At 27.8% G+C, this 24,837-nt stretch overlaps 1 protein-coding gene across 1 annotated transcript; it reads left to right on the top strand.

The window, feature by feature from the left end:
* Positions 1-12,713: 12,713 nt before the first annotated feature.
* Positions 12,714-21,014, top strand: LOC132921587 (vinculin). The gene is made up of 10 exons (XM_060984691.1): positions 12,714-13,111; positions 15,825-16,274; positions 16,343-16,487; positions 16,569-16,768; positions 16,826-17,245; positions 17,327-17,463; positions 17,533-17,663; positions 17,742-18,068; positions 18,160-18,893; positions 18,967-21,014. The coding sequence occupies exons 1-10, from the start codon at positions 13,055-13,057 to the stop codon at positions 19,225-19,227; spliced, it is 2,862 nt and encodes a 953-aa protein (XP_060840674.1). The 5' UTR covers positions 12,714-13,054; the 3' UTR covers positions 19,228-21,014.
* Positions 21,015-24,837: the final 3,823 nt, after the last annotated feature.

Raw genomic sequence — 24,837 nt, 5'->3', positions numbered from 1 at the left:
AATATCGTAAATTCATAACTTCGTAAGTGTATATTATGCAGTATGCATTATACACCATGGCGTTTTCACTTTTCTGTTGAGTTGAGTACCTACCTGGCTACCGGGCGTAATACGATTGTGCACTTTTCACCTTTTTATAATTGAGAAAATACAACACGATTGTGCATCTTTACCTTTTTTCTTTGAGTAAACACAAATATTTAATTCAAAAAATTTACCAACATTAATAATAACGTAATATGTATAATCGAAAAAAAAATAATTATAATAATACACCACACTAATTAGTAATTTATTATTACAAGGCATCAGAAAAAAAAAATATAACAAAAAATAAGTTCTAACTTTTTGGCTCAAAAACGTAGTTCTAAGTTTGGTTACATCTGATGCCGCTTTTCTACCAATTGTATGGGCATTGGGCAACTGAACCTTCAACAGAAGCAAGAACAACCAATAGGTCAGAATCTTTCCATAATAGCCACTATAACGCTCAGTTTTATAGCTAAAATTAAAAATTAGGTAGGTATCGCATTAATTATATTTTTATAAAATACAGCTAGTTTACTCGATAGATAATAATTAATTTTACCACATTTTACATAAAACCAATAATTATCAAAACATATTTGTAATTTCTGTTGTAAAGGAAACATACTCGCTGGTCGTGATCTTTATGATCATGAACAGATAGTACAGATCCCCTAGAGGCCTAGATAAAGTCAACTTAGATTTCATTATTGCTAATGGTTCAAACAGTTCAAACCCAACTGTTCAATCTCTATATGGTACTGTAAGTGCTGAGAATTTCTATGTGACAACTAGTTCACAAAATGTGTACACCTATATTTCCAATACCACAGGTAAAATTAACAAGTTGTTCACTATTATGTTCTATGTATTATACTATTATATATTTTATTATGTATCATTATTATGTGTGTGTTAAACTGTTAAATAAAAATACTAGTATTATTTATTTATTATATATTTGTAATTTGTATACTTATTTATTTATTACGCGGGCGCCACCGGCCACTGGTTATAGCCATTAGCCTATATAGGTTTAAGAAATTAATTATAAACATTAAATATCAACAATTCTCGTGACAATGGTGAGCTGATAAAAACGATAAAGTTATCATTCAATGCGGAATATACTTATAAATTATAAATTTTAATTTTAAACACAGTCTTCTTGATTCTTGTATTGTCTTGTATTCATATCTTGCATCTTGCATATTTACGTGGCAATCGAACTATAACAAAAATATAGTAAATAACACAGTAAGTACCTATGCACGAATAAAAGAGAAAAAGGAGATTAAATGGGTAACAATAAGTTATTATAGCCAATAGATATTAAATATAAATGTAGGTATACATCGTACATGTCATACGTGTGATGTGTCGTTTTGACATAATGGAATTGTTATTATTATATGAGTTTTTATGTGATTATTGTGATATGAATACAAACACACACCCAAGTACAAAGATAACACATTATTTTAAGAAATTAAATTAATGCACTAAGACTGTCGAATTGAATTGGATGTTTGGACATATGTGGCTATAAAGGTGTATTAGTTATATTAATTATACTATACTGCATTGTTTGTATTACCGAATAAACGATTTGTCTTCGTTCTACCACAGAACGTTTTTTTTTGGTTCTACCTAATATAATACTATAGTCATATACCTACTCATATTATAGTAATAATAGTATAATACTATAGCTAGTGTACTGTATTACAGTGTACTTGAAACTTAACATCCAAACATTCCTAATTGTTCGGAAACACGTCATCAGTGGTAAAAATAAACTTACGCATATTCATTAATATTATTTTAGTAATTAACTACGGTATGACGTCGTATCTGATAATCAGTACCTACTACCATTGATTATACATTTATAAATACTATTTATAATCAATGCTACTACTACCTACTCAGTTAGTCAGTTCTCAATGAAGTCCGTGTCTCGTGAGACGTGCAGATATATTATTCGTAAAATCATCTGTTCACTATTACTAAAATATTTATGATATAGCAAACTAAGTGTATACTACTCTTCCTGCAGTCAGTATTTTATCTGATTTATCAATTAAGCTTATTGTTCTAATTATAACAGATGGCATAATGTAGAATTTTGAGAAAAAATGTGTATGCTAGCGTATATTGACCCCGACAGAAGAAAATCAACCGGTTAAACTTCTGGAAGTGTATGTTATAGTAGTGACGTAGACACGTAGTGTATATTTACAACTATTAGCACCACATTATATGAGTAGTATTTGTTAATTGATAATATTTTCAGAATTCAAGTCTCTGTCTCACTATTACATATCTACTACGAGGTCATGACTAAAAATAATAATTTTAGTTGTAGAATGTATTTTAATAGGTAAAGGAAAACTGTTGATTTTGGTAAAAACGCTCATGTGATTAATACTAAAGCTATAGCTAGAATTATTTTTTTTACTGCTACAGAAAATAATTATTATATGTTTATACATAAGTACATAACTATCATAGAATATATTTTTACAATTATTATTAGCTTTTATTAATCACAATATAATTTTAGTTAACAAAAAATATTTGTGATGTGATAACTGAACTATAAAAAGTAGTAAACTCTTATATCATCTATTTCTAATAATTTTTTTTTACAAAACCGTAACTTTTATTCCGACGGTTTTTTTACGAAAATTTTTTTCTTACCACAATATAGATTATTGCAATAACAATAAGATATTCTACAATATCAAATATAATATAGCTTATTAGCTTATAAGTTATAAATTATAATGTATTAATGTATTATTATAAATCGATGTATCGTTGTATACTTGTATGGACTATAATATTAGATAATATTCATTTATTGTTAACCTATTAATAACTGAAACATTAAAAACATAATGAATACCGTAAAATACCAATAGTGATTTTATAAAAATAATTTTTTTACAAATAAAAATATGTAATTTTTATTGTTAATATAATTATAGAGATGGTATTTAGTATAATATATTTTTCCAAAGGCAAAGTATTATTATTCAATATTATTTTTTTATATGTTTTTACCAACTATAAATATAAATTTGGTGATTTATTGCCCACTGGTACATTAGTAGTTAACACAATTAGTATCAACAAGGCTATAACATTAATGTAAAATTATATACCTACAACACATTGTTCACAATAGTCAATAATTACTAATTATCTGTATTATAAGAATGATATTTTATAAATCAATAATATTGTCGGGCAATCGGCCATCAGATACTAATGGGTATTAAGTTATATGAATAACGAATACTACCTAGGTACATAAGTACAACTAGGTACTAGTATGTCCTAATTTACGATAATTATTCAATTAGGTCGATGTATTTTCGAATTATAGGACGTTTCTTCCTACGTTTATATTAGTTATGCATTATTTTATACACAGACTCATAGTGCCTACACATTTATGAGGCTATGAATATACTATAAATGAATGATAAATTTAATTCAACTGAATATATTACATTATATTTTTGACTAAACATTTTATTTTTCAGGTATGTGATTTTTAGTTAATACTAAATATATAAATGAACGTTAAATATTTTATTATGAATATTTACATTCTAATTTAAACTAGGTATATTATAAGTTTAATATTTTTCAAATTAATAAATATCTATAAGATTTGAGAATTTAAAAGCAGATGGTAGATAAAAAAAAATCAGCCCACCGTGCTCATATGCTGTAGAATATATTCTAATATACTATATAGTAGCTCTAAATACGATAAAATAACAAGGAATCAGTCACTCAGACCTAGTGACTTGAACAATCTGGCAAAAAACAAAATAGTACACCTACACTAACACGCCTATAAATACACATTTGTTATTTTTACTCAAATAACTATATTATAAAGACACAGAGACAGTGAAACACGACCAGTCTTAAAGTTTAAAATGAAAAAAAATAGATATCGATCTAGATTCAAGAGTCAAGACATCTCATTGCAAGAACAAATTGATACCAGCTTTATAAAAATATTATTACATTTGAATAATTCAAAATAACATTATTGTTGATAAATTTTTATTTTCAATATTAAAATTGTGTTTACTTTGTAATGCGAGTATTTATAATATTATAATTTACAATTTATAATAATAGCTTGTGATTTATAAATTTTATAAATTTATAATTTATAGTTTTGATTGTTTCGACTGTTTCGAGTTTCAATTAGTTATTGTTCCAATATCTACTGATTAGCTGAAACGAAATTAACAAAATATAGGTACCTAGTATTTGTTAAAGCGAAGAGGGCGAGTGACGACCGTCGACCAATATTTAGAGGGAAATAATTATTCCCAATAATCCCATCAAAATTTACGGTAATGCAATTCATTGCAATTATGTCATACCTGGTACGCAGCTTAAATTTTAAAAACATGAATAAAATAATTTTAAAAGTTTCATTGCTGGGCAATACGTGTAAGTACCATTTAATTTGTCTTTCGTGTTGTCATAAATAACACGCTTATTCATAGTCATAAAATACTCATTTATATGGACCATGTAAATAGATTTTAAGATTGGGTATTTAAATCGTTCTAATAATAGTAATAATCTAATGAATGTTTAAAGGAAAAATGTATACATACATTTTTAAATTATGAGCCCAGCGATGATTGTATTGGTTTTATAAAGATGTTTTTTTTTCGTGTCCATGTCATAACTTTTTAGAGTAGTAAAAATGCTTCTTCGATATACAACTTATTGTGAGTTGTTTCTGGTAGCGCGAATAGCATCTAGTAACTAGTTGCCAGTTGGTATTAAATTCTCAGAACATTAAATAAAACTATATTAATAATTTCGGAACATAAACTGTAATTTAAGAAATTTAAAAATATTTAAAATATATAGGTTAGGTTATATTTTTAAGTGTCTAAATTAAAAGCTTTGATAAAATTCCGCAAAATCAAAATTTTTTAATTGTTTTGTAGTTAATAAGAATGTATAACATTTTCAATTTTAATAGCTGATGCTTGAAAATAAAGTATAATTTTTTATATAAGCAGTTTTTACTTATACCTAAAATTTTTAAAATTTAAAAAAAACCGTTTTAGTTATTTTTTTTTATTAACCCAATTTAAAAATATTAATGTTACCTTAAAACTTTTACGGTTTTACGTACATAATTATATTTTATTATACATAAACAATGGAAATTTTAAAATATTTAGATTCATTTTGAATTATTACTTTTTGGCTTTTTATATATATTATATATACACGTGTTACCACGAATTTATTCACACACGGTTATAGTAAGTCGGTATTGACAGTTGACACAAAATTGTTATAATAATATATTCTACATTATTATTTATTATAAATAATAATATATTAAATGTAATGTTTTTGTCAACAATTAATTCAACCAAATCATATTATAACTAATATTGAAATAAATTACTAATGTCTAATGGCAACATAAATGCATAATAAAAATAAATATCTACTTATAATAATATAGTATGATGGTCATCTTCGATCAGAATCGTTTTTTGTATGATCATTGATCATATTATACAATATTTTATCATTAAATTCAATTTTCAATTTTAAGTATTTTAACATTTTCATTTATCTGTTGAATAAAATTGTAACACACGATAACTACTTTAATTAGTAATTAGGTACTATAGGTATATATCAATATATACGATTTCCCCAGTTTTTCAAAAATTTTAATTTATATAACGTTATGTGTTAATTTTTTTGTGTCTGTCGTCACGTTTTGGAGTAGGTAGTAATACTAGTAATAGTACTTTGATTTTTGACTTTAGCCCCTATTTGAAAAAGAAATTGAATCTAGTTGGTACTTGGGGGGAGGGGGGTTAAAAGTAAAAAATTTAAATTTAACACATCCATTATAGTGACCTAGAGGGCTAGAGCTATATACCCACTTTAGCACACCCTTTTTTAAATTAAATTGATTAGAAATTAAAAACAATTAATTATATATTATTCAACAATTATTTAGAATTTTATTTTAATTTTACACTTTAACATAATTTTAAATTTTTAAATAAAATTTATATTTTTATACTACATATTTTGGTAATTTTAATTACATATATATGTACATATTTTTGGTTTTTTATTACATATAAATCCCAGCCCTAGACATTAGCTAAACAGAAATAAAAGCTCAGATCCTCGGTCATATTCATAATGACACTTCAACCCTAAAGACCTTTATAGCACTGTACAATACAATACTGTACACTACACAGTTTACCATTAACATTATAAAAATAAAACTATAGTCAATAAACATAACGTATTTGCCATTTATTTTGAATGTCCACACGACCTCGTGAACTTAATGTATAACACATTTTGACAATTTATAATGCCTACCTTATTATTTTGTAACACTGCCAATTGGCAAGTGAAAATGAAATAATAGGTTTACATATTTATTGTTATTATATATTTAATATATATAAACATATTTATAAAATATATCTAAATATTAAATTAAGTTAATAAAAAATAAAGTGTCAATATGTTATGAGGATGCATACTGCATAGTCACATTTATAGGTATAGGTACAATATAATACTATGTATTTTAGTATTGTACGATAAGTCTACAACTCTACAAGCAAAAATTATATTCTGAAATACGCCAATGCAGACTACTACAGTTATTATATCTTAAAATAACTAATAAATTAGTTATGTTAATAATGTGTGTATATTAATGATAAACAGAAAAGTCCTGGAAAAATATTCTTAGGGAAAATTTTTGAAAATAAAATAATGTAATATATTTATAAAAATATTGTGTGTGTAGACGTGTAGTGCAGTTTTACTGAATATTTCTAGCTGTAGTTAATAATTCTATAAAAATATTTAAACAATTTTCTATGTTGGTTTTGTATAATTGTATATTATTATATAAATTATTATAATGTTGACTTTATTGAATTTTAAAAATTAAAATGTATTATTTGTGTATACATAATAATATAATATTAATATGTCATCAATAAAAATATAAAATATTTTAACCTTTTACTTCACAATAAAATATTATGATTTATAACTCTTTTGACTGACTACACGTATGAGGAACTAAGACATTTTATCAGTGCAATTAAACTTAATCATTGTATTTACGTGTTTACTGTTTTCTACACAAAACTTACTAATTACTATACTATATAGAGTAAATATTAAGTTTTTTTTTACATGAGACTTATTGTACACTGTTACTGACACTTCGGTACTTTTTTTCTAGAGACATATTTTCCATTATCCGTTTATATTACATGGTGGCCCAAATCTTTATAGTTTTATTTAAAATTGGATATTTTAGTTTTATACTTTTATCAAGTTACTAATTTACGCTCAAACTTAGAGTAGTCTACTAGTCTCAATAATCTAGTTACCTATATCATATAATAATATATATGAATATTGCAGCCTGTAAAATAATAAATTAAATATTTTATCCATCCCATTTATAACTAGTATTAAAAATTATAATTATATAGTCCAGACTTCAAATGTATCAATCAAAATTCAAAATTTTTTATTTATTTATATATGTATAATAATTATTAAACATAGTAGTTATTCGAATAATTTTCAGTAATTTTATTTTAGTTAACATATGGTTGGTATTTTATTAATTAAAATATTTACGTATTAAAAATACAATAGTTAGCATTATATTTTAAGTTCACGTTTGTAAATCTTCTTTTATTTGAAATAAATAGAAAAATACTATATAAATGAAACAAATATAGAACTATTTAAAGAAGAAATTAGAGAGTAAAGAATTTGAATTTATTAATTGTATTTTGTATTAGCATTATGTTTGTAAACGATTCAATTAAATTTTTATTTAAAAAATTATAAAAAAAAATCATTCGAATAATTATCTATAGATAATATTTTGCCCAATTCTGTATATATTTTTATATTATAATATAGATTTACCTAGCTATATGTTTTTGAATTGTGATTTTTTGCAGTTATGAATAAAAAGTTTTTTATAAAATAGTGTATGAAGAGTTTTAGTAGACTACTAGACTACAGAATCTAGATGTTTGAAAATAATATGGTAAGAAGCATGTATGTGATATGTTGTATACTCGTATGGTTAAATTAATTCTCAAAGAATACTAGGTTTTCCTCAGTTCAAATATTATATGTAATATATACTGCAGCGAGATTTGATCATCACCAAATATCCAAATACCACCCGCTGTACATTCCATATAGCATTGCAATGGCCCTGTCTATTATATAAATTACGATCGAGCTATAAACTGTCACAAGTTTTATGATGTTTATGATATACTTTGTGAATAACTAATAACTATATATATACATATAATGCATGCGTCTGTCAACGCTCCTTGAATTCTGTTATGTAATGAGTAATGATACTAATGACTAATAACATATAATGATTCATAAACGACCAAAGGCGACAAAAAAATCGACCTTTCGTTAAGTCTTCATAAATAATGACCAAAATAGATTTCCTTTTATTCATTCATTGATGGTTTTGCAGTCTGTGAAATTACGGGCAATATAATCGTTTATGATAAACTGCAGTTACCATTAATATTACCTACATAATATACATAACTTACAACTATTGTAATTTATAATTACTGTTTAACCGTGTACGGCTACATTGCTGCGGTAGCCAATAATTATATAACAATACGCAACATAATATACTAATTAAATAGCAATCAATACGGTAGTTATATCAATTAAAAGTAAATTATCAATTGTTAAAAAATAATAACAATGTGCGAGTGTTTAATCGTATAGAAGTCGTGTCTTAGGCACACGCTTAAATGCTTAATTCTATTTATTATTTACGCGCACTGTACGCACGGACATTTTAATATTATACGACGTAGGTACGTGCTGTACAAACGCAAATACACATTACAGACAACACGATAAAATATTACACCGCGGATGATAGAAACTATGTAGACGACAATTATTGTTCCCGCGTCATCGTCGGAAAAGGAAGTGGAAAAAAACCATTCGTCACAAAATCCGTCGTCTGGTTTTATTTACCTTGGACGTGTTCGATGTAGTCGCGCTCTCACGCAGTGAGTCAGACTGTCAGGATTTTATTAATATATAAATATATCTATAGGCTATAATATATTAATGTATTATATTAGGTACATAAAAAGTAAAAACATTTCATCAGCGTCGCGTAATCGTTATTATAATATAATAACAATGTTATAATTTATTAATATTATCAGGTATCTATATTATTTATTATTTATGGGGTATAGTCGGTATAGACTATGGTATATGATGCGCAGACACAAAAATCCGATTTGTTTAATATTTTTTAGAACCATTATTTATGATAGATACCAATGGGCTATGTACGACGTGTCCGCGATCTGCGTAGAGATAAATAAACGATATGGTGATTCCTGTATTTTGGTGGCTAATGTATTTTAGTGTTTAGTCAGTCTATATAGAATATTATATAATTAAAAACGCGTAGGTGGTCGTAGGTCAACGTGCCACGTACAGTTTACAGTTCATTCTATATTATAGTAAACACGCCTTTGGTGTGAATTAATATACATTTTACATTAATTGAATACTATAAAAAGATTAAAAAAAGTACCTACAATAAAAATAAAATTTTTTTTATAAATTCCTAATTATACGCATTAGATATGTATTTGTGTTTGTGTCTGGTTTATCCAAGGAAAGTGATTTTTAGAGATCACGAATATAGATGATATGAAATATTTCTCACTCTTTCGGGATATTGAGAATTTGAGATTTACATACGAAAATCGTACCTACTATAGTCTTAATTTTCCTTGTGTGTAAAGGGAGCGTAGTAGCGCACTACTGACAGGCACTTCTTTCCCATTGGGCACTTATAGGGCACGTAACCAATAACCGATATTTATTACCGATAAATAAACTTATTTCGAGAAAAATCAAAGGATAATCGCTAAAAGTAATAATTAGGGCCTGAATTTTTATGCATTTGTATGTTTTTTTCAAACAGTCCAAAAAGTAGCTATAAATAAGCTACAAGTTTGAATTACAGTCAATAGATCTGAAATACAAAGTTTTATTTTGCATATTTTGCCATTTTTCGACACATACACTGTACAGCATATTTCTGTATTTTTAGATTTTCCTTTACATATAGACGGGTTTTAAATACATAATATAATATATAATATGTTGATTATATTAATTAAATAATGTATTTATAGTTATATTATTATTTACAGTCATTACAATTTGCTTTTGGTATGTATTTATTTTCATATAGCCATACATACCGAATTTATAAAAAAAGAAATATTTTCATTATTGCTTTTTCAGATTAAAATTATAATATGTGACATCACCATTGAAAATTTATCATAATATAAAATATTTTTTGTAAAGATATTAAAAATAATTAAATCAGATTTTTTAGTTATATATATATTTCTACAAGTCAGGACATAAATGCATATTTTTAAGATTTTTAGAGCACATAAATCCGAACCCTATAGATAATAATAATAATAAAATATAAAAAAATTATAGTTAAATTAATTTAGATTTTTTCTTATCTATTGATCACCCATTTTAATAAAATATTACTCTGTCCAAGTCATAGGGGCCCCATTATACCACTGCCGTCTGCCTAGGGCCTCAAAAAGCTTAAATACGGCCTTGACTATCGAGTACTTTCGACAAAAATGGGCAAGAACTAAGAAGACTATAAATATTTTCGTTTTTGGGTTAGATATATTGAAGTCGATTTAAATGTACAGATTATTAGTGCGTTGGCTAAGAAATCGAAAGAATTATAATTAAACCTTGTGCTAGGACGATTTATTCAAATATTTGAACTTGAATTCGGTAGGTGTAGATATTTTTCTTTCATTTACCAAATTATTATTATAACTAATATAACTATAACTAATTGTCTAACTGTCTAAGTGATAAGTGAGTGCGCCGTGATTAGTAAATTAAATTTGTTCGAATAGCATTCAAATGAAAATAATCGGGTTAATAGAAAGTATATAGTATGTATCTATATATGATGACTATAAAAATATAAAAATTCATCTATTGTAATAACCATATAGGTATTAGGTACAGACTTTTATAGGTAATAATAGTAATATAATATTAATACGCAAAATTATACAAAATTCGAACTTTCTATGTAAACGTATATTATATTATTATGTTAATAAAATAATAACATGAATTTGTTATATACTTAAAGAATATAATTTTGTTCGGTGGGCGACAATAACGTACACTGTCCTATAAAAAGACCGGACCTTGCAGATTCATTCACTCGAAATCACGAAATATATAATTTAGTATCTAATATTGTTCAAATTTGCAATATTACAATGATATAAGTGGGTAGTCCGGCAGTGACGTATTTATGAGAAGTATAAGGAAATGTAGAAAATATATTTCTCCCTAGTCCCTTTGGCTTTTTATTTTCTTATAGGTACTTGTAGTATAATATAAGAGTATCTTTTCGTGTATATTGATAACAATTTTATGGGAATTATGGTAACACTAACACGTATTAATGTTTAATTTACAAGGTAGGTAAATACTGTATAGTATCTGTATATAATATTTTTAATTTTTATGGAGGTAGAAAGAAGGAAAAAGAAAGAATTATATTATATGGGTTACTCTTAGCCTGCCAGGAGCGGACTGGGAGGTACGCGGTCTTGTATTCTACAATGATAAATTGATAAACTATATGTATAATAAGTAGTAATATTGTTCAGCAGTTCAGCGGCCCCAGGCTAACATGTTGAACCAGACCAGTGTTTTAAGTTACAATCTATAGCACACCAGCACCACGATTAACTAAGTAACTAACTATAAATTAGTTTATCATGACTAGCAAAGCCTGGCCATCCACCCTTGGTTCTACGCCTATAGTATATCTCTCTAAAAATGATTGATTTCCATTGTTCGACGAAGCCGATGGTAAAAAAACAAAAACACGGGTTATATTGTATAAAACTAAAGGAATTATAAATATGGGCATACTTATCGAATTATTTTTTGAACTTCTATAGAAATATTATATTTTATAAACAATGCAAATTTCGTACGCGGCTTTGTTTCTCTTCCCGTGTAAATATTATCCGCATTAAACAATAATGTATTGCGCGACATCGTCGATAATATAATAATAATTATAGAGAGCCCCGAGAGCATTTGATTATTAAGAAAGCTCTTTAAAATGATAAATATGGTAACCAAATATCACTAGCACGAGTACCGTGGTTATTATTTTTGTTGATGTATCGCTGAAAGTCGTATCCGTTTTTTTTTTTTCAATTTTATCGTAGTGGGCGCCGAATAAACGGGCGGCAAAATAAAATATATACATACAACATACACACATAATAATATAATTAACTCGGTCCGGACGACATTTCGGCCGACGCGATGGGTCGTCAGTGTCTTGGCGGTTCAAGGGGAAGGGTGGGGAGGGGCAGAGACGGGTCTACCGCGACTACCAAACGGCGTCTACGCCGCGCGCCGGGTGGGAGTGCGCGAGGAGGTGTGGCGGCGGAACGAGTCTGAGTGGCGGCGAGTGGCGACGGCAGCGCAGTGCTGCTGCTGGCGCTGCTGAACCGTCTGCCTAACCGCACACAGCCGCAGTAGAATTGTGTTTATTTTAAGAAGTCGACGTCGTTTCCTATAAATGGTTATTTCGCTGGTCCATTGACAGTGGTAGTGTTGTGCTCGTGTTGCTGCGTGCGCCCGCTTTTTTGCACCTTTGTGCGCCGCACCGCCCCTACCCACCACACCGCCGCCCGCGCGACAGTCGCGTTTGTGCGTGTGTTATTGGCGCTCGCGCCAGATAGATAGGTACCTGTCCACGTCCCGTCGGCGTACGGAGTTTCGTCAGGGTTTTGAATTTTTTTTTTCCGAATTTTCTGCCGCCAAAATGCCGGTGTTTCACACGAAAACCATCGAGAGCATATTGGAGCCCGTCGCCCAACAGGTAATTTTTGATTTTTTAACGTACCCGTTCCAAGTGTTATAGGTGTACATTAGGCTATACGATACGATTTGACGCATAACACCTACCTACCTACCTATACTCACGTATATTATCGTTATTGTATCACGTCTGACGTGTGTAGGCATGTGTAGGTAGACTGCGTGTAATTTAGGCTTTGTAAATATCGGGCTCGGACCTTTAGGACGACCATCTGCTGCTGCGGCCGCCGCCGTCGCTCTTGCCCAATGCCAACAACACTCCTCGCATAATCGTTGTCCTACTATATCTATATATTATTGTCGTGTACGTAGAATATAATCGAATGTTATTGTACGTGTGTGTGTGTGTGTGTGTGTTACACTTGTCACTTTTCTCGTCTGCGAGCTTGACCCAATTTATAATATATTGTAATAATGAAAAATTATGTTTATATATATAATACATATAGATACCTACTTCATTATTATTACTATTATTTTTTTTCCTTTTGATCTGATCTCAAGGATTTTTCATGTATAATGTATGATGGACTCATGCCAATGTGCCTTCAATAATTAATGTTTCCATCATGTTCATATCATGTTTATTTTCAATGTTTTACATGATGATTGATTTATAAAGACCCTCGTGTATGTTCATTGGCTTTTGCTATTGTAGTACATTGTTGTAAGCTCTTTGATTACTGGACGTTGACTTTTCGAGTTTCCTAGTTTGCCTGAGAGAGTCTTCTAGTCATCCTTGATGAGACAGATTCTTTTTATTATTTTAGTACATTTTTGTAAACTGACAAGGTGAACAATTTTATACGGTATTTCTGATGGTCAGATGAATAGATGATAGCTAATATTCAATGACATTTTGGTGTAGTTTAATAAATTTTATTATAAACTCTGTAGATTATTAATTATTAAATATAATATTATTTAGAAAACTATTTACAACAATCAAAACTACATGGTTTTATGTTAAGGAATTTGTTTTATCTTTTTAATGTTGATAAAAATTCAAGAAATGTTTAATTTAATTAAGTAGTAAAGTACAGTTAATGTTAATATCATTTTTTTTAAAGTACCTATAGGTAGTTTTGATAAGGGCATGAGTCATGTGACATTGAAGTCACATAGATAAATTATGGGTACCTTACCTGTAAACAATTCAAATTTCAAAAACAGAATGCATTCATATTAGTTCTTTCTTGGTATGATAAAAGATTATGAAAAAACTTGAGTAGTATGAAAATCTTTTAAAATTGGAAATCATATTTTTATGTTTACATTGAGATTGAAATAAAATACCAAATGCATTTCCTTGTATTAATAATCAATTTAAAGAATACCTTTAATACTTTAAATACCATTACATTTTTAAACTTATTATTTTAATAAAAAATTTAATACTCACAACTCTATAAGTTACCTTTAATGTTTATTAAAAAATATTTTTTTTGGTTACTATCAGAATATTCTTTTTATTTAAAAGTTAAATTAACAAATAATTTAATAATTTAGTGATAAATATCTTATATAATTTTTGGACTTAGTCAGGAATATACTACCATATAATATTATTTAGTGTCTATTATGATAAATAAAATCCCTAAAATATTATTTATATATTATGTATAATAATGAAAGAGATAGATTAATAAATAGATATCCAATAATGAAATGCATAAAATGGATTATTTTAACTTACTACATTTATTATTTATGTTAATTATTACTATAAGTATAATGCAGTTCGATGATTTATAATCCATATTTATATCCATATATACCATATTATAGTCATTAATATCAAGAATATTTAGGGGGCAGATTAGTAGCAGAAATAAAAATAAAAAGATCCAAGTATATTAAAAATTTTGTGTTATTGATAAATTTGGGTTCTTAATATATTAATAAATCAATAAATAGTTGGATGGAATTGATAGTTACCTATATATTACTTGTTTGATACCTTTAAAAGTTTTTTTTAATAAAAAATTAGGTATTACATAATACAAATTTTCAAAATTTAAATACCTATCTACTTTATTAATTAATAGTTAATTTCCTTAACATGTTTATTGTATTGAACATTAAAATAATTATATTTATCAATAAAATAAAAACTACAAATTTATATTGGATGTTATTATTCTGACAAATTATCACAATTAATTTATTATTTGTCATATTTTTATAATTTTTTGTTAGCTTAAAATTATATTTAGTTTAAATTACATGATATATATAAATATTGTAATTATAATTTACATTTATCTATATATATAATAAGATATTTATAAAATATGTGATTCTTCTGGTTATATGTTTTTCAAAACAGGATGTATTTCAAACTCAAGCTTCTTGTATATATTTATATTTCTTTGACTAAAAGGACCCAAGAGAGATGTATATTAAAATAATTTAGTTTACCCTTTAACTACTCTATTTTTATAACTAATGTAGTCTTACAGTTGGGACAAAACATTACTATTTTTAGAGTAGAACATGATACATATGGATTCCAAATGACTTTTTAACACTCAATATTTTTAAATGACTAGTTACTTACTAGTTACTGTTGTTTACTAGTTTTACAGTGTATTAATAGTTTATTATTTGAAAGTGCATTGTAATATTTCATTGTATTATTATAATAACATATGTCATAAACATTTTTAAAATATTATTAATATAATAATAATATCTATTTATTAAATTTATAGGTATCCAGATTGGTTATTTTACATGAAGATGCTGAAGATGGAAGTGCAATGCCAGACTTGGAAAAGCCGGTTCAAGCTGTTAGTCGTGCAGTTATGAACCTTATCAAAGTTGGAAAAGAAACTATAAACAGTAGTGATGATCCAATACTTAAACAAGATCTTCCTTCAGCACTTTATCGAGTTGAAGGGGCATCCCGTTTACTCGAAGAAGCTTCAGCTATGTTAAAACAAGATCCTTATAGTGGACCAGCTCGGAGAAAACTGATAGAAGGATCTAGAGGAATTTTGCAAGGAACATCATCATTGTTGTTGTGTTTTGATGAATCTGAAGTCAGAAAAATCATTAGAGAGTGTAAAAAAGTTTTGGATTATTTAGCTGTTGCCGAAGTTATTGAAAGTATGGAAGACTTAGTGCAGTTTCTTAAAGACTTAAGTCCATGTTTAAGTAAAGTAGGTTTATTAATTATTATTTCCTTTAAATAGTATTGAACTAATTAAAATTTCTTTTATATTTCTAGGTTTCTCGAGAAGTAGGAGCTCGTGAAAAAGAACTTACTCATCAAGTTCATCGAGATATACTTATTCGTTGTCTTGATCAAGTGAAGACATTAGCTCCAATACTTATATGTAGCATGAAGATTTATATTCATATTCTTTCAGAAGGTAGTAAAATCAAAAAACAATTATAATGTAAAATACTTTTTTATTATTTCTTACATTTTATTAACTAAAGATTAATTTTAGGTGGTAAGGGTGCCGCTGAAGCAGCTGAGAATAGAGATTATCTTACTAGCCGAATGACAGGAGAGTTATTAGAAATAATAAGAGTATTACAGTTGACCACTTATGATGAAGATGAATGGGAAGCTGATAACATAACTGTAATGAGAAAAGCTCTTAATGTAATCGAAGGTAAAGTCCATACAGCCCATGATTGGTTACAAGTAAGTTTTAAATAACATTAAGTTGTAGCTAATATTTTAAATGAAATTGTTTTCTAGGAACCATTATCAATGCCTGGTGGTCTGGGTGAAAAGTCTATTCGCCATTTACTTGAACAATCTCATTTAATATCAGAGCGCTGTTCACCTAAAGTTCGAGAGCCAATACAGAAATTGTGTTCAGAAATCAACACAATGACCGATGCTCTTTGTGAACTGAGACATGATGGAAAAGGCGCTACTGCTCAAGCAGAAAGTTTATCGCGTAGCATTGACGAAAGAATTGGGGAGTTAGTGAAACTAGTTACACGTGCAGTTAACGACACAGAGAGAAGTGGAGTTGCTGCTAAGGGACAGCAAGTGGCTCATACACTTGGCGGACAATTGGATCAAGCTAGACAATGGTTGTTACATCCAGAACGAAATGATAATGGTTTGGGGCAAAGAGCCATTTCGTTGATAATAGATGAAGCACATAGGGTAAAATAGAGAAAATTTAATCATACATTTTGTTTATGTCATGTTATTAGTATTAATTATTCAATATATGAAATATCTTAGGTGGCTGATGGACTTCCCGGTGTTCAAAGAGCAGAAATATTAAATCTCTGTGATGAGGTTGATACCTTATCTCGACAATTAAATGATTTATGTCGCCGTGGTGAAGGTAACTCCCCTCAAGCGCAACAAATAGCCAGGTAATCATCGATAAATTGTTTTTTTTGTATATTATATTAAGCTTATAACTGTAATGCTATGATTTCTAGAAAATTATCTCACAAGTTAGATGAATTGAAAAAAATGATACAAGATGCAGTGGTCAGTCGTGTTGTGGAAGATTTTGTTGACATAAATACACCTTTAAAACAATTTACAGATGCAGTGCATGTACCAAAAGGTAAGCTTACACAATATACAATATTTGGTATGTTTGTTTTATTTAATATATGGCAAATTTTATTTTTACTTTGTTAAGGAACTCCTGGTAGAGAGGCAAACTTTGCTGATCGAGCAACTAGGTTATCTGACTGGTCAAAACGTGCAGGTCGAACTGGACGACTCGTAGCTGCGACCGGTAGTGGTGGAAAAAAGTTGTCTGAAGCTCTAAATCAAGCTGCCACACAACTTGAATCTCTCGGACCTCAGTTAATAAATGGTGGACAAATCCGATCACAATACTCTGATAATAAAGTTGCTGGAGAGCATTTTGACAATTTGTGTTCTCAGTATGCTGATACAGCTACACACATAAGAAACCTTTGCGATGAGGCTACAGATTCAGCTACTTTTATTCGATTATCTGGTTAGTATAAAATTGTATAATTAGTAGGTATGAAATTTTTGTTTCAGCTCTCCTTTATACTAATATTTAATTATTTAATTTTTGTTTATAGAGGACCAGATGCGTAAACATGCAAAACTGTGTGAGGATGCTATTGCCAGACATGACCCCAATAAAATGGTAGAACATACTACAGCTATTGCTCGTCTAGGAAACAGAGTATATCAAGTTGCCAAGCAAGAAGCTGACAATTCTGAGGATCCTGTGTTCCACGCAACATTAAATAGAGCAGCAGATATATTACAAGCTGCTGTGGCAAGAATGGTCCAAGATGCTAAGCCAGTAGCATTAAATACCAATAATGAACAAGCTATTAAACGTTGGAGAGAATCTAATAATGTATTGTTGGATGCGGTTCGCGGTGTGCGTGGAGCTATCACTGTTGTACCAGACCTATATGAATTGTCTATTGAGCCTGAAATAGCTCCACCTCGTCCACCGTTACCTGGTGAACAGGCACCTCCACCAAGGCCACCATTACCTGCTGAAACTGATGATGAAGATGAAATGTTCAAGCATGCACCATTACCTAATCAACCTATTATGGCTGCAGCTCACGGACTCCATCAAGAAGTGAGACAATGGTCAAGTAAAGATAACAAGATTATTGCTGCTGCAAAGAAAATGGCACTTTTGATGGGCAGGTTATCTCAATTGGTTCGCGGACAAACTGGTACCAAACGTGATCTTATTGCTTGTGCTAAGGCAATTGCTGAAGCTTCTGAAGAAGTAACACGTTTAGCCAAGGAATTGGCTAGAGAGTGCACTGATAAGAGAATGAGAACTGTAAGTTTATTTTTAAAAATAATAACTTAGTAATTTCCTTCTAAGTTATAATAATATTGAATTTAATTTTTAGAACTTGCTGCAAGTGTGTGAACGTATACCGACTATTGGTACTCAATTGAAAATCTTATCCACAGTCAAAGCAACTATGTTGGGTGCCCATGGTTCAGAAGAAGATCAAGAAGCTACTGACATGTTGGTGGGTAATGCACAAAACTTGATGCAGTCTGTTAAAGAAACCGTAAGAGCAGCTGAAGCAGCTTCAATTAAAATAAGAACTGACACTGGTATACGGTTATGTTGGGTCAGACGTCAACCATGGTATCATTATTAATAACTTCCATTTGCCTCCATTACCATGGCCATAATTAGGTGTTCAATATTATTTAAGGAATTTATAAGCTATAACAAAGTAATTGGTATAAATCACTTTGGGCACAATGTGTGATAGGTTGTAGTCTCTGGCTCATTGGCAGTACTATAATTCATTTACATTAAAAAAAAGTCTTTGAATTTGTGGTTTAGGAATAAATAGATAAAATAAATAATACAAATTTGGAAAATTTATTTTCTATATTTCGGCAATTAAATCATTCCAACGGGTCGACATGTGCCTTATATTTATATTGATTTGCGGTGCTTAGAGTTGTATTTAATATTAAACATACTTATTTGGTTTAAGAGTGTTAAATCAAATTTAAATAATAATTAATAATCGAGCTTTAACTTTAATTGTTGAGTTACCTATATATATATAGACGCTTCAATCATCAAATGAGACAATTTCACAACGAATTAATATCTTTTTAATTACATATTATGTTGTTATTTTAAATGCCTCTAGATAATTTTATATAGGGTAATTTAAAGAGGCTTTTATAATTTTGTTATTCTGCATTGATAATGTGCATAAATAGAAATCAAAGATTGTTAGAAAAATATTTTTCATACAAACATATTTTAGAATATTTATATATTATATTGTTATTTGTTTTTATTATGAATTTATGTTTATAATCACAACAATGTTCTTCTAGATGTTCTGTTGTAAAGGTATTCAGTGCTTCCATTTTATTATATCTGATTTTTACTTTAAAATGTTTGTAACAAAACAATTTTATTAAGTCGTTAATATAGTTGTTATTTTAATTTACAAAACTACCGAGCCACTTACATGTTAAGATTTGTATCTATAATAATTGTTAATAATACTATGTTCTAATTGTATTATTTTTATACTTATAATAATGTATCAAATGTGTATGATATATTATTTTTTTTATGTTCTTTTAAATGTATAAATATTAAATACACATAGTATATCAATGATATTACAAAATAATAACATTCACATCCATAATATAAGACTTAAGAACATTAGTTTAAGACAGTAAAAAATATTGATGTTAAACAAAACTTGTGTGGCTCGGAATGTAAATTATTTAGTGCCATTTCATAGCCGTCACAATTGTGTTTTCCATACATTATTTTTTTCTATTTTGAGTTAATATTGACTTTTATGCTGCTTGTAATAGTATGTTTATTTTTAAAAAATCACTATTTGAAAATAGTAAATGTTTGTCAGTAAATATTCTATTTTATTGTTGTATACAATATGAGTTTTGTTTTGGATACAATGTATTGCTGAATATGGAAACAGAATCGCCATCATATAAAATTTATAAAATATATGATGTATCTATTTTTTTTCTTGTATACTCTTATCACATATTAGTTTTTTAATTATCATTAACTGTAATTTAATATTGTATTTATTTGTATTTAACTTCTTTCTTGAGTTTTATTATTTTATTTTTATTTATTTTTCATACAACATTGTCTCATTAAAAAATGACTAACATCGAAAAACAATATGCTGTAACCTGGTTTTTTAACTAGGCTAGCGCTAAATTCTTAAAAAGAATCAATTTTAACTTGCCGTTAATAAACAATGTTGTGTTCAGTTCCTAACTTTCTAGTTTTTCAACGCGTTAACTAAAACTATTATACTAGCATATTTACCCCCCTTTTTTTTGGTATATTTTATTTTACTCATAAGCGACTCATACACAAAATATTGTATTAATATAGTTGGTGCTAATAAATTATTACCATTATTCAGGATGTGTTTTATCATACCAATGTTAATATTTTTAATATTTGTAAACTGTATTATTTACCCTTTACCTAGTCAACCTGTATTTTACTAATTCCTTTAAATTTTAAAATCATCTAGTCATTGTAACAAAAAGTTATATTTTATAAAAGATTTTGAATTTTGATAAAATATTAATGTTAAAAGAAATGTAATTCGATTTTAGATTTTCTAAAATGGAAATGTATTGACAAAAAATAATAAATCCGATCATAACAATCTTCAGTTATCAGATCTATACAGTGTGATTCTAGTACTCTACTGACTCTTATCAAACAACACTCATTATTTCAAAATCTATTAATGTTTTTCAAAATACTTTATAAGTTTTTAATTTTTTTTAATGATAACATACATTTTTAATTTCATACATAAATATCGAAATTACGACGAGTAATTTATGAGATAATTATTATGTTAACTGTTGTAAGTGTTTATTGAATGGCGGAGTTTTGAGGTAGGTACGGATATCCCGCAAAATGTTGTCTACTACTCCGCTTACCTAAACTTTAAATACTTATAACTTATAAACTATTCATCCATATTTAAATTTATGTGTATTCAAATTCCAAAAATATTTTGCTTCAAAAAATGAAAAAAAAATATAACAATAAAAAACATATTTTTATAAATTTTAAGTAAGTTATGTGTATTTAATATATAATAATATTCAAATGTTCATTACTCTAAATTTAAAATACCATAAAAATCTTACGTACAAAAATATATAATGCTTTTATATTTAAGTTTGATCATGGATCAATTCATTCTTATATTAGATATACGACACAAATCGGTTTTACTGAATTTAGCTTTGTTATATTGTATGTTAGTATAATTGAATCAATTTTGAGGCAGCACATTATTGTGTAGCGTCTTCTTAAGTAGCGGTATAAACGTATCACTTATAAGTAGGGCTCGGATTTATATGTAAATACATATTTTTACTGTGACTTGATAAATTAATTTAGGTGAGTGATAAATTTGTTTCAAGGGATTACCAATAAGATGAACTATATTTTATTTTACATGTTTTTACATATTTCTCAATAATTCCATTCTTTTCTACATATTTCGACAATTTAATAGCAAAAACCACCCGATTAAAATTTACAAAAGTAAACGAATTAATATTACAGTCCAAAAGGTATTTTTAAAAGCTCCTATCCTTATCAAAATATTTAAAAATATGCACCCGGATTTAAACCTCTCTCTCCATAACCAATTGTAACCAGATGAGAAACTTGGTTAAATGCCGCTAATTATTATGTTCTTTTGAATTTGAAAATTTAAAAATGCATGTTATCATAAATTGTAATCAAGATAATTAAATTTTTTATTTTTTTTTAGCTTTTTTTTAATTTATATTTTATAATTTTTAATACCTTTTTTTAAATAATTTTACCGGTGTTGTACGATTGAGAACGTTTTACCTTTTTAGCAACACGATTGAGAACGTTGTCGGCAGATCAAAGAAACAATATTTTGTACCTTAAAATCAAACGATTGAGAACGATTTTTCTAGCGACGTTGCCATTTATCTTAACTTTTAGTTATCTAAACTTTTAGGCAATAATCAACTCCATTGAAAATAATATTACAAAAACCATGGCCAGCAAAGATTATAATCGTATTGTTTCAACAATTAATTTATATAAAGAGTTTGAACAAAATAAGGACATAATAAGGTATTTAAAATTAACCGGAAATAAGTACTTGGGAAAAAAAATTTAAATTGTGTATATACTGGCAAATAAATATTGATTTTTTAAATTTTTAATCTTAAGCTGACAAATATGTTGTATATGAATATAGATTCCAGGTAAGTTTATTTTGTAACCAAAATATAGTGATTGATATCTTATATATATTGTATATTGTATTTTTATTATTTTTATTTTTAATTAATGTGGCAACGTTGCATAAAAGTTAGCAGGTAAGAACGTTCTCAATCGTGCTATTAAAAAAGGTACGGCCGATAAGGACCGTTCTCAATCGTGTTCTACCCAATTTTACTATTTAAAATATAATTTGTTTCATTAGAAACTCATATGGATGTATTATATAATTAAATATTAATAAATAAATCATATTAGTAAAATACATATTTTGAATTTTTAGCGCATATTTATGTACATATTTTGTTAGCATAAATACATATTTTTGTTTCATAAATATATATAAATCCGAGCCCTACTTATTAGTAATAAACTTAAAATTCGTATCACGTTAGATTTTTTTAAATATATCAAAATTGTTGATTTGTGTTTGAATGTTTGGTTGACATACAAATTTAAATCATATTTCTAATTTCCGCAATTTGGGGGAGGTTACTTTCTCTCTCTCGCTCTCTCTCTCTCTCTCAGATTTACAATGTTTATAGTATATAATATAAATGCAGCCATGTAGGACCACTACAAGCCTTGTAGTACAAGGGATGGTGGCAGGCGGTTGGACCTGTAGGAGTATCTACAAAGTTAATCATTGATTACCTAGATGAGATTACCTGTATGTGACTCTTGTAACGCTTTAATTGGGTTATACACCTATTATTTAGCCTTTAGGCTAGATTTGATCAATATTGTGCAACTACAGCAATATACTGCGTGTTAATCCCTGAATTCAGATCCAATTCATTTAAATTATAGGTATTTTGTAATCAAAATACTAATTATTAACTTTTAAGAATTTATGGTAAATTTTATTATTGAAACCATAGTTTAGAGCTAGGAAAAATATTTAGTACACGGGTCTAAAATCTAATGTGGTAGGCCTGTGAATATGAAACTTATATCCCTTTGTAGCTTGGTGTATTATTAATACTATTTATGCGTGTACTGGCTACTATAATGGATTGACTGGCTACGTGCCTGAATTATTATTGCACTATGTATTTTTGTATATACCTTTTAATTATTATATGCTTTTACACTTCAAAGGTGATTTCATAAATGGCAATCAGTACCGGTTAGTGCACCGTCCGTAATCTTCTCGTGTAAATGAGCCTTTTTTTTTTTAAATAATTGCAATCATGATTTTCAAAGAGCCTCACTGTCTAAGATAAAATAAAAACACGTCATAGTACATATAAATGACTAATAAAGTTCACTAAACAGTTTCACCGGGCTTTATAAAAAAAATAAGTTAAATTTAGAAAAATCTTTATTTCATATAAATACTTAATACATGTATATCATTATAATTACGTTTTAGATTATCACGGTTATTTACTTTTAGATCCGGTAGACTACAGACTAATAGATAATCGTCATTTATACCTATTCAAAACCTTCTATGTAACGAGATAGTCGAATTGCACTTGCGTTAAAAACAAATAATGGTTAAACCGCAGTCGTTTAAGAAAGGGGTTTCAACAAAATATTTGAAAAATAAACTTAGTTTAAACATTAAAACAATATACTTATTTTTTTTACGAATGTTATGGCGTAATTAAATAGTGTATTATTTGTACGTGAATAGGAACCAATAAATAAATAAATAAATAAAAATTGAAAAATATACTAACTTATATGCTCATAAATCAATCAACAGGTCTTTTTAATAATTTAGTTTATTATAATTAATTCAAAAAATAATTGACAAGTTTTAGAACGCTTTAAAAAAAATTATGTCACATTTTATAATATAGTTATATAAATGTATAAATTATTTTTTTAATTATGCCAATGATTAAAATTATTGTCACTTTTAAAGTTTTAACATATTATAGTCCTAAGCCTGTAAGCGGGAAAGGAAATAAGTGTTTTTTCAAAACGTTGAACTCTTTCA

This window comes from Rhopalosiphum padi, chromosome 1 (genome assembly GCF_020882245.1).
Source record: "Rhopalosiphum padi isolate XX-2018 chromosome 1, ASM2088224v1, whole genome shotgun sequence".
Lineage (NCBI taxonomy): Eukaryota > Metazoa > Arthropoda > Insecta > Hemiptera > Aphididae > Rhopalosiphum > Rhopalosiphum padi.
Note: the sequence above shows the minus strand (reverse complement) of the source record. Positions and strands in the feature narration are given on the sequence as shown.